The sequence below is a fragment of the Theropithecus gelada genome, chromosome 7b, assembly GCF_003255815.1.
Source record: "Theropithecus gelada isolate Dixy chromosome 7b, Tgel_1.0, whole genome shotgun sequence".
Classification (NCBI taxonomy): domain Eukaryota; kingdom Metazoa; phylum Chordata; class Mammalia; order Primates; family Cercopithecidae; genus Theropithecus; species Theropithecus gelada.
In genome coordinates this window covers 5,996,391-6,008,869 of record NC_037675.1, presented here as the reverse complement: position 1 = coordinate 6,008,869, position 12,479 = coordinate 5,996,391, and the positions used below count along the sequence as shown (strand labels likewise).

Below are 12,479 nucleotides of genomic sequence, written 5' to 3'. Positions count from 1 at the left end.
CCACTGTTTTGCCCCTTGTTTTTGTCCCTTAAGATGGCTCAGAGCCATTCCATGTCAGATCAGATTCATTCTTTTTTTTTTGGAGATGGGTTCTCACTCTGTCACCCAGACTGGAGCGCAGTGGTGTGATCTTAGCTCACTGCAACCTCCGCTTCCCAGGCTCAAGTGATTCTCCCGCCCCAGCCTCCCAAGTAGCTGGGACTACAGGCGCATGTCACCACTGCCTGGATAATTTTTGTATTTTTAGTAGAGACAGGTTTTCACCATGTTGGCCAGGCTGGTCTTGAACTCCTGACCTCAAATGATCCACCCGCCTCAGCCTTCCAAAATGCTGGGATTACAAGCATGAGCCACCGTGCCTGGCCAGATTCATCCTTTTTCACAGCAGTGTAGTGCTTCATTTAACCACTCCTCTACTAATGGAAATTCCAAACCTTTGCTGCTACAAACAGCAAAATGCTGCAGTGAACATTCTTGCATGTACTTGTTTACATACATATGCAGTATAAAGTCCCCACAGGCAGAATTACTAGACCAAAGGTTTGTGCTTTAGAAAACATTAACAGATGTTACCACATTGCCTTCCAAGGCCTATAGCAATGTGTACTCCCTCATCAGTGGATGGACCAGAGGTCCTGCTACCCATACTCCTTCCAGTCCTGGGTATTGGCAGACTTCATCTTTTCTGATGTGGGCAGTGGAAAATGATTTCTAAGTGTCATTTTAACATGCATTTATTTAACAATGAGTGACATGAAGCATCTTTTCGAGCTGCACTTTTAAAAGACAAAAGAGGCTGGGTGCGGTGGCTCTCGCCTGTAATCCCAGCACTTTGGGAGGCCGAGGTGGGTGGATCATGAGGTCAGGAGTTTTAGACCAGCCTGGCCAACCTGGTGAAACCCCGTCTCTACTAAGAATACAAAAATTAGCCCAGTATGGTGGCGGGCGCCTGTAATCCCAGCTCCTTGGGAGACTGAGGCAGGAGAATCGCTTGAACCCAGGAGGCAGAGGTTGCAGTGAGCGGAGATTGCGCCATTGCACTCCAGCCTGGGCAACAAGAGCAAAACTTCGTCTCCAAAGAAAAAAAAAGGGTAGAAAATTAAAGATTTCATCCAGCTTTTCTGTCGACTAGGACAGTGGTTCTCAAAGTGCGGTCTCTGGACCAACGTCAGCATCACCTGAGAACTTGTTAGAAATGCATATTGTCAGCCCACCCAGACCAGTGGAATCAGAATCTCTGGAGGTGAGGTCCTGCAAGCTCATTTTAGCAAGCCCTCTGTTTAGGCATCACCCGCTTGAGTTTTTGATTCAGTGGGCTTAGAATGTGCATTTGAACCGGTTCCCAGGCAATGCTGATGCTACTTGCTCGGGGCCACACTTTGAGAACCACTGAGCTAGAACGTCATTCTTGCAGTAATATATAACCTCCGTGCAGTTTTTCCAATTCACTCTTTACAAGAAAGATTACCAGAAAGCAATTATATATATTTAAAGGGATTTAAATTTTGTTTTTGTTAGGTATTAGTGGATCTACAGGAAGTGCCTGATTGTGTTGAACGGGGATGTGCTACCTGTGGAAACCTTGCTTTGGGGAATTGTTTGGAAAACTGCTACCAGGCTAAGCTTCCGAAAAGCTAAGCAGCGCCCCCATCTGTGAAGGTTGTTTACTGCAAGTAGAAAGGAAAGGGAGTCTGAAAAGGGGTGGCCCAGAAACAGATGAGAGAGTGCTTAAAAAAAATGCTTTCTCATATTGGTCTGAGATGGAGAGAGCCTTGTTCCTTAGAGCAGTGCTCCACAGCCACAGAGGCTGCACCTGAGGATCTTGTAGAAGAACACCCATGGCCAGATCCCACCCCCAGACATTCTGATTTAATTAAGCTGGGGAAGACCCAGGCATTAATACGGTTGTTTTAGAAGCTCCCCAGGTGTTTGGCTTTGAGGCTATTTCTTTAACCCCCTCGATTCAGTAGGCCGTTTAATACCCTATAATAAATATTTTTCCTGCTTTAAAAAAATCCCCAGATGATTCTAATGTACAATCAGGTTGAAGAACACTACTTTAGAGAAAACCCTAAATTTTAGATAAGCTACATTCTTGTTTAAATATTTTTAAAATTGTGATAAAACGTACATAATAATATTTCATCCTAACCATTTTTAAGTTTACAGTTCAGTAGTGTTAAGTATATTGTTTTGCCGCCAATTTCCAGAATTTTTTCGTCTTGCAAAACTAAAACTATACCCATTAAACAATAACGCCCTATCCCCTCTCCCTAGCTTCTGGCAACCACCATTCTATTTTCCATCTATAAATTTTACTAGTCCAGATATGTCACATAAGTGGGATCCTACAGTATTTATCCTTTTGTGAGTGGTTTACTTCACTTAGCATAATGTCCTCAAGGTTCTTCCACACTGTAGCATATGACGGGATGTCCTTCCCTTTTAAAGCTGAATAATGTTGCATTGTACACATGTACCACATTGCGCTTATCCATTCATCCATCAAGGCACACTTGGGTTGGCCCCACTTTTTGGTTCTTGTGAATAATGCTACTATAAACATGGGTACACTTACATTTTTTTAAAAGAAAAAATAATCAGAGTAAGTTATAGCCGTTAACATTGAATGCTTATTATGCTCTGGACCCTGATCTAAGCTGTTTATGTATATCACTTTATTCAGATCTCTAGACAACTCTGTGAGGTCTTTACAATTATTACCTCCATTTTACAGATGATGAAACAGACCTAGGAGAGTTTAGTAACTTACCCATGGTAACAATATTTTGCAGTTTCCTCCTTATAAAAATTGTCTGGGCTGTTTGTTGAAAGTTCCCATTCCCAGGCCTCATCCTATTCCTGCGGGTTCTAAGCCTCCAGGAAGGTGCCTGGAAGCTGTAGATTTTCCCTGTATACAGGGGTTACTTGTCATCAAAGAGAAGTTGAGAACATTTGGGGCTACTCAGTGGTAGGCCCAAGCAGTCTGGCCACAGAGCCTTTTCACTTAGCCATGAGGCCAGGCTGTTCCTTTAAGGCTCAGTTTTCAGTGCCTGTTACGGCCCAAGGGAGGTGAACAATGTCTCCAATGGGATTTCTGAATTTTTTATTTGTTGCATGGTGTAGAAGCTGATATCAGCTAATTGCTCATTGTGATCTCAGCTGTTTGTTTGCACATCCCCTTTTTTACATCACAGCTTCATTTTGAAATCCAGCATTACCTGGAGGCATAATATTCCTTCCATTGCTACCTTCTTAAAAAGAGAAACTTGGCCTGACACGGTGGCTCAAGCCTGTAATCCCAGCACTTTGGGAGACCAAGGCAGTCAGATCACCTGAGATCAGGAGTTCAAGACCAGCCTGGCCAACAAGACAAAACCCCGTCTCTACTAAAAATACAAAAATTAGCCAGACATGGTGGCACACGCCTGTAACCCCAGCTACTCGGGGGGCTAAGGCAGGCGGATCGCTTGAATCCCAGAGGCAGAGGTTGTAGTGAGCTGAGATTGTGCCACTGCCTCCAGCCTGGGTGACAGAGTGAGACTTTGTCTCAAAAACAAACAGACAAACAAAAAGAAACTTGAATGAATCTGACTTCGGTGGGGGCAACAGTCTGGCATTGCACATTCCAAAGTTAAGAGTTCAAAGTTCCCTCCAGACCACTTTTTGTTTCTTCCCTGTCCTCAGGGCCCATTCAGAGGCCTTGTCATCAGAATCCACTCAATTCAGCAACTCTTTATTGAAGGCCTGCGAACTGCCCCAGCCTTTGCTGAGTGTGAGAGGGAGAAAAATAAGCAACTTGATCCTCTGCTGTCTCACTGGAGAGGGAGATGGGCTGCCTTCTCGGAGGTGGTGCCTGGGTCCTGCTGTTTGGGAGGAAGTAGCTCTTGGCCCGGTTTTTCCCTTAGTTTTAAGCATTTTTTGCTTAAGCTCCTTCTAAGCCCCCAGCACTTCCAGATGATGATTATTAGTCAAAAGTATAGGGGATATTGTCTGGGAGGAGGCATGAGGAGGCCTCCAGGGGTGTCAGAAATATTCTGCATCTTCATCTGGGCTATGCTTATGTGGGTGTAAATGTGTAAAACTTCATGGATTATGCATTTTCCTGTATGTATGTTATTCCCCATTAACAATAAAAAAGAATAGGGCAGTTTCAAGTGTATTAATGCATAATATTGCAAGACATATTGTAAAGGGAAAAAATGAGGCACCAAACAATGTGTATGTTACCACTGGTATTTTTAAAAAGAATATAGGAAACGTACTTTTCACTCCATCTTTTACAGCATTTGAATTTTCTACCATGGGCATGAATTACCTACTCAAAAACAAATTTGGTGTAGATTCCTGGGTTTGGCCCCCTTCTTACAGAATCAGCTTCTCTGGAGTTTAGGCCCAGGAATGCTCATTTCTAACACCCTCTCCAAGTGATTCTATGCATACTGCAGCTTAAGAACTGCATGGGGTTGTGCCGGCCTGGCTTAGGCTACATCCTACTACAAAAGGAAGACAGATACAAGGGGAGTTTACCCCAGGCTCAAAAGATAGTTTCCCCTGTGGCTTGATGACTAGGGAAGGAGCTCTGTTCAACTCTATTAAGAATGCCAAAACCTCTGAGCTGGTGCCAAAGTCCCGTTTCCATTGTAAATCCGTACTCTTCTCATGCCAGTGTATTTTGTATATGCTTTATGTAGACATCCCTAACTTTCCCTGTTAGATTTTAAATTGGCTCCCTAAAGAGTTTGGGGTTGGGCCTTAGAAGGATGTGATGAATCCCTTCACTTGTAATATGGCCATTCACCTCCTCCTCTTAGCAAAGCTGCTGAGACATAACATGGCTTCAGTAACTTCCCAAGGGGACACCAGCTGAGATCATACCTCCTGGGCAAACAAGGCCCAAACACCCTCTCTGTTCAGAGGTTTCCTCTGTGTATTTTTGAATGAGCCTGCCTCCCTTGACACCTTGTCCCTACGTCACCAAGAACATTTTACCCTAATCCTACAGAGCATCCTGGCAGTCCCTCTGGACTGAAGTTTCTCTTTCCTCTCCTTTCCAAGTCTGTCAAGAAGATCCTGTAAATAACATCCACTTGCTACTTTTCTTAACACCATGAATCATCATCAAACACATGGGTATAGCATTCCAATTTGTAGCCTAGGAAGCTAATCTTAAAGGATTTTGCTCTTGCATTTATTTATTTATTTACCTTATTTTATTTTATTTTATTTTATTTTTTTGAAACAGGGTCTCACTCTGTCACCCAGGCTGGAATGCAGTGATGTGATCTTGGCTCACTGTAGCCTCTGCCTCCCCGACGGGATCCTCTTGCCTCAGCCTCCTAAGTAGCAGGGACTATAGGGACACACCTGTAGTGTGTAGAGATGGGGTCTCACCATTTTGCCCAGGCAGGCCTAGCTTTTATTTAGGTCTGTGTGTGAGCATGCACACCCTGAAATCTGCTTTGATATTCATGAGCATCTAGACAAGGTTCTTGTGACCTACTTTTTAAGAAGCATTGTACATTTGATACATGGTACCTCCACTCTTGGGCACTGCTGAGGCCCTGTTTCCTCTTATCCCAAGGGGCATCTGGGAACGTCTCTCTGGATAGCCAAAGAGCAGTGTCTGTCTGTCTCTTTCTCCACACACATCCACACACACACACACACACACACACACATATATATATACATACTTCTCTCTCTTTTAGTGTACTGGCACCCATTTAGTAACGTTCCAGCTTGCATTTTCTCCATATACAATGCACCTGAAATGATTGAGCAACCTCACCCTTTTGCCCACAGGCTGCACGTGGGAATTTGGAGCCATGGTGAACTACATCAAGAAGACATATCCCCTGACCCAGCTGGTCGTCGTGGGCTTCAGCCTGGGTGGTAACATCGTGTGCAAATACTTGGGGGAGACTCAGGCAAACCAAGAGAAGGTCCTGTGCTGCGTCAGTGTGTGCCAGGGGTACAGTGCTCTGAGGTGAGTCATCTCCGCCTTCCATCAGGACCTTCAGTTAGCCCTTATTTATGGAGATGCCCCAACGCACAACACACTGTTCTGTGAAGACCGGGGAACACTGTGGCCAACTGAGTAGAAGTTTCTGAGTCTTGGACTCACCTTGTTTTGTTTGCGTATCACACATTGGAGTTGTCCCATCAGACCCCTTAAGCCTGGGATATGCAGCTGCATTTTGGGATCAGATCTGTAATTGGAGAAGTCAAAACACCCTTTGATAGTTGCTGTCTCCCTAGGGAATCTCTGTCAGGTGACTTAATTTGTTCAGGCTTCAGGAGTTTTTATAGAAACGTGGGTTAATGAAAGAGCACAGGAGACTGGCAAGCTGGGATCTGAAAGCTGGGCATTAGGATCCCAGATCCCTCCTTCCTGCAAGAGCTGAGTCTCAGATGGCATCTGGGAGGGATCTGTAGAAATCATTTAATCAGTGTCCTTACCTTTACGTATTCATCTCTCTTAGGCATCCTAGGCATCATCACAAAGGAGTTGATCTACTGGGTCAAGCTTTCTCCCAGCCCTTAGTCTCTTGCCAGTAGATACCCCACAGGATGAGTCCTGGGAGGGCGTGGTCATCTGCCCTGATTCCCCTCAAGATCACTGGTGTCCCAGGTCTCTCTCGAGTCACCACACTCACATGTTCACACACACACACACACACACTATACACACACATCTCTCTAGGCTCTTCAAATACATTCATATTTTTTTCTGTACTCTTCATGGTGTCTTTTGTATTACAAATGAGTATAACCAGTTATTAAAAATCTTCTGAAAAAATTTGAAACACACGGGAAAGTTTAAAAACACCTCCCTGTTGATCCAGTCTAATGCCAAACAGTCCTTATCGTTATTCAAAGAATCTTTTCTTTTTGCCTCACCTGTATATCTCATGCTGCAGTTTAAACATACCTTGCTACTTTCTGATGGATAGAGGCTATCTATATTATTTCTAAAAATACATATTACTGGAATTTAAAGCCAGCACACCCAAAAGGTACATATGGGCCCAGGATTCAGCCTCTCCCTATGAGGCTTAAAGCTGGCTGAAAAAGATGATCTATAAGTGTACCCACAATAGACATGAGAAACATCTCTGATGAAACCCTTCCTGAGTCCCAGGGCCAAGGTCTGGGTTCTGTTTTTCCTTGCCGGCAATATGGGGATGATGATAATAAGCAGTACCTACCTCATAGCACCACTGAAAGTTAGATGAGTTGATGCATATGGAGTGCTTAGAACAGTGCCCAGCCCACAGGACGTAAGCCACTGTTCATTTTCATTATTGTCATCATCGTCATTCACTGTAAAATGAAGGAGGTGGGTTTGATCAGCAGATCACAAAGACTGGTCCAATGAACTAGTGACTGACTCACTTCATAAGGAATCACTTGGAGGATCATGTTAAAAAGAAATTCTGTTTCTTGGGCCCCACCCTTGGAGATTTTGATTCATGAAGTTGGAGGCATGGGACCTCAGAAATCTGCATTTTGGATACATTTCATAGCTGACTTTTGATGTTTAGCCACGTTTAGCAGTCCCTGGGGTTAGTGATCTCAGTGGTCTCTCGAGCTGTCTCGTTCCAGGAACAGGCTAGTCCCCCATCCTCCTACCAGGAATCTTTTTCTTCACTCCTCTGGACACTGGGGAGTCAGCTGAGAGGACATGTGTCTTTATCTTGGTGTGACTAGAAATATCCAACTCCCAGCTCATAGCCACATGTAACCAGAATTAACCAAAATCCTATCGGGCCCAGTCACGGGGATAAGAAAGATATGAGCAAGGGGCCTACCCCAGGATCCAAGGGAGCAGAGCTAGGACATTTGTTTTGTTTTCTTTTTCTTCAATGCACAAAATCTTAAAATGACAATCGCTTCATCTCATTTTGCTGCAGTAGCGCCATCTGCTGTCAGCAAGAGCACATGATTGACACAGCAAACTAAGGTGTTTGAACTAAGGCAAAGAAGGCTCAAGAAACTAGGAAACTAAAATCTGTGAGGTGCTATAAATTTTGCAGACATAGCCTACACAGCCTCTTCCTTGAGACCTCAGAGGGCTTCATACACATAACTAACTATTGGCACACCAATCTCATGCAATAAGGAGCAAGTTGCAACTTTATTCTCTGGAGCATAGACAACTAACTTGTCCAGGCTAAGATCATGTGGTCCTGCATATGGGTACTGGCATCAGGTCAGAGAAACACCGTTGTCCTGTGTGTGCTGGTGTGAGGCTCAGGTGCCCTCAACATTTAAACCAGATCTGTGGAATAAATGGAGCACAGTTCCTTACTTTAAACCAGTATAACCTTTTTTTCCTGCCAAGGCTTGAGGGCGATGCACCTTTCAGCACTGGGATGGTGGCAGCTGCATAAGTGCTTCCCGTCACACCAAGGTGGAGCCGGGGAGGCCCGTCTGCCTCTGCAGGGGCCACACAAGAGTTCATGCATCTGGTAAATCTCTCCTAGCTGAGTCTGGAGACCCGCTTCCTCAGTGAACCCCTCCCTCTGGCTTCTCCTCCCGTAGCTCACCTCCCGTCTAGCCAGAGCCAGTTGAAGGCTTAGAGAGAAGCCAGCCACCTGCTTGCTGTAGTTAGCAAAGTCTAGTTGCTGCTAAACTAGCTCACCTTTTACCATGTGCTGAACCACTGAAGGAGGGACACAAATGCCCTGAAATCACCTGGTATCCAGCAGACTTTAACATGTTCCCTCAGCATAAATAGCTGCCAACCCGCCTGGGAACTCTGTGTGGTGAGACATCCTCCTAGGTAATAGGGACACAGCCCTGAACAAGGCTGACTAATTCCCTGCCCTCGTGGAGCTTAAAGAAAATGGGGAGGGAAGCATTTTTGGTCTGATTTCAGGTAAAATAAATTCTTCTTTCCTAAGGAAGCCCTCAACAATCCTATGTTGCAGAATTTAACAATAATAGTAAAACTAAAATAAAATTATTTTATTGCCATTTGGGTGTAAAAGATAGTCTGTATATGAGGACCTCACAGTACTTAAGACAACAGAGTGATATTTACAAAGCCACAAAGCAACAAATACGTGTTACTAACATATTACACATTAGACGTATGGGTGCTGAGGAGGTCCTCAGTCAAGTGGGGGGTCCATGAGGAGGGATTTCTGAAGTAGGTGAGGGTGAGGAGGACAGTAGCACAGGGCCCAGGCCAGGGGCAGAAGCTCCTTACAGCAGGAATCCCAACTGCTATTAGGAACCAGGCCACACGGCAGGAAGTGAGCGGTGGACGGGTCACGGTGGGCGAAGCAGTAGGGAAGTGGTGGGTGAACCTTCAACTGTATTTAGTTTCATCTGTATTTACTGTTGCTCCCCACTGATCACATTACTGCCTGAGCTCCGCCTCCTGTCAGATCAGCAGTGGCATTAGATTCTCATAGGAGGATGAACCTTATTGTGAACTGCGCATGTGAGGGATCTAGTTTGCATGCTCCTTATGAGAATCTAATGTCTGATCATCTGTCACTGTCTCCCATCATCCCCAGATGGGACTGTCTAGTTGAAGGAAAATAAGCTCAGGGATCTCACTGATTCTATGTTATGGTGAGTTGTATAATTATTTCATTCTGTATTATAATGTAATAATAACAGGGAAAAAAGTACATTATAAATGTAATGTGCTTGAATCATCCTGAAGCTATCCTCCTGCCCCCTGCCTTCCCTGGTCTGTGGACAAATTGTCTTCCAAAAAGCCAGTCCCCAGGACTGCTGCCTTATAGGACAGTAGAGGAATTATCAGAGGAGTGTTTCAAATCTCCTTAAAGGCACTTTATACTCCTGGCTAAGTGAATGTGTTAGCATCACTAAGACCTGGCCACCTGAACATCCTAGCATTCTTTGAGCAAGGCCTTCCCGCCATGGGGCAGAGGCAGGTACCACTTTTCCTGCCATATGGTAGGATTATTGTCTCTTGCTTTTGATGGCAAATTCCAGGCTAGAAATGAGTTTATGACAAAAGCAAATGTTATCATTTGTAAAGTTCCCCCAGAGACTGGGACTTTCCTAAAATTTGATTTTATAGTTGAAGAGCTATAAAATACAGTAACTTTGTGCCATCAGTAACTTTGAATCATATCCAAACAGAGAGGGGGAAACTGCAGCGTTTAAATGAGACTCTGTGGACAAACTTCAACCTGGGAAACAGCTCAGCTTGTCCACCACTGGATTGTGAAGTTGACCTGACCACATGGTTGCCCTTAGTGCCTTGGGGCTCTTTGGTTTTTTTGTTGTTGTTAATTTTTTTAATCAGAATAATGAGAAGCCATATAAATACTCTTTGACTCTAACTCATTCTTGTAAAAGTACATCCTGTAAAAGGGAAAAGATTCTGATAAGGAGGAAAGGGGCTTGGTAGGTGGCCATTCCCTACCCTAGTCTGAAGTCCATCTTTCTGCCCCATCCTTCCACCCCAGTGGAACTAACAAAGCCCAGCCTGGCAGGTACCAAAGACTCTTGGCCCACTCCCTTGTGTGGTACAAACATGGTTTTCTTCTGCTCACACTCTCAAGCTGAACTAGCTGGAGATGATGACCTCTCTACAGATTGACTCTGCCCCGAAGGGCAACCTGCTAACAGCCCAGAACCTTCTGGCTGGGTCTTTTGGGTCCAGAGGCTCCACCATCCTGTCTCCCAGAGGCCCAGCTGTTCAAGGCAGGAGCCCTGTTCTGGGCTTGGCCAGCCTGCCTAGGATCGTGCCCTCTTCCTCTCTCTGGGGGCTGGGCTGGTCCTGGTTTTGCCCCCACTGCAGGATTACTCTCTTATAGTGCCCAAGTTAGAAATAATCCGCATGTCCAGTAGGGACATAGTTAAATAAATTAATAATATACTAACTCAGTGGGGAACAAGGCAGCTTTTATTTTAAAAAATCAAGAAAAAATATATAACATGACAGAATGTATACATTAAAAGTAGGGAAGGGCCAGGCGCTGTGGCTTACGTCTGTAATCCCAGCACTTAGGGAGGCCAGGGCGGGCAGATCACGAGGTCAGGAGATCGAGACCATCCTGGCTAACATGGTGAAACCCCGTCTCTACTAAAAAGTACAAAAAATTAGCCGAGTGTGGTGGCGGTCACCTGTAGTCCCAGCTACTCGGGAGGCTGAGGCAGGAAAATGGCATGAACCCGGGAGGCGGAGCTTGCAGTGGGCTGAGATCACACCACTGCATTCCAGCCTGGGCGACAGAGCGAGACTCCATCTCAAAAAAAAAAAAAAAATAGGGAGGAAAGCAATTTGTAAAAATTTGATTATAGAGAGGGAGAAATAGAGAATTATTATTTAATGGGTCTAGAGTTTCAGTTCCACAAGATGAAAACATTCTAGAGAACTTTTCACATTGTACAATGAGTATGAGCTGTACACTTTACACTACTGAACTGTACACTGAAAAATGGGTAAGCTAGGCATGGTATCACATGCCATAAGTCCCACTACTCATGAGGCTGAAGCAGAAGGATCACTTGAGCCCAGGAATTCAGGACTATAGTGTGCTATGACCACCTGTGAATAGCCACTGCACTCCAGCCTGGGCAACATAGTGAGACCCTGTCTTTTTTTTTTTTTTTTTTTTTTTAAAGGGCTGGGTGCAGTGGCTCATGCCTGTAATCCCAGCACTTTGGGAGGCCGAGGCAGGTAGATCATGAGGTCAGGAGTTCGAGACCAGCCTGACCAACATGGTGAAACACTGTGTCTACTAAAAATACAAAAATTGGCCGGGCATGGTGGCGCATGCCTGTAATCCCAGCTACTCAGGAGGCTGAAGCAGGAGAATCTCTTGAACCCGGGAGGCGGAGGTTGCAGTGAGCCGAGATCATGCTATTGCACTCCAGCCTGGGGGACAGAGCAAGACTCTGTCTCCAAAAAAAAAAGGTTAAGATGGTAAATTTTATGTTCTGTATTTTTATCATAATGTTCTTAAAATATGACTGTATATAGGCAAAATCTGGAACGAAACCCCTCCTTCTGCAAGTAAAAATACTTCTTAGGTTGGGGTGATAGCATTCTGGGAAAGTACTTAATATACTTTATTCTTAAGGTTTCATTAGCATATTGCTTTCAAGGTATTTTTTTTTTTAGTGTAGTCTAGATCCACATCCCATAAATTCATCTCCAATCTTAATTCATAGTGCCCTTGCCTTTTTTCCCTTTTTAGAATGTTAAGGTCATGCTTGCCCATCCCACTCTTACAGAACCTCTTTCGTATTCTCCATATTTTTTCAAAGACCACTTGGAAAGCTGTTTCACTATTCTCATAGTCTCTCAGCACTCTGAGACATAATTTATTTGAGCCAGGAGATCTGCATTCACTTGGGTTTTCGATGCATTCTTTCTCCCAGTTCATTCTCTTCTGACTTTAATTCCTTTTCATCAGTACTTGATCCACTCATTTTGCAAAATACGAGCTGGAAAGTTGAGCCTTCTCTAAGCAGTTACCCCA

At 44.5% G+C, this 12,479-nt stretch overlaps 1 protein-coding gene across 2 annotated transcripts in view; it reads left to right on the top strand.

Annotated features, from left to right (window-relative positions):
* ABHD2 (abhydrolase domain containing 2) overlaps positions 1-12,479 on the top strand; it is a 113,518-nt gene that overhangs the window by 85,652 nt on the left and 15,387 nt on the right. For both annotated transcript variants that reach the window (XM_025391099.1, XM_025391100.1), the window contains one exon: positions 5,806-5,989. In XM_025391099.1, the coding sequence (XP_025246884.1) occupies positions 5,806-5,989 (184 nt within the window). The remainder of the gene's footprint in view (positions 1-5,805; positions 5,990-12,479) is intronic.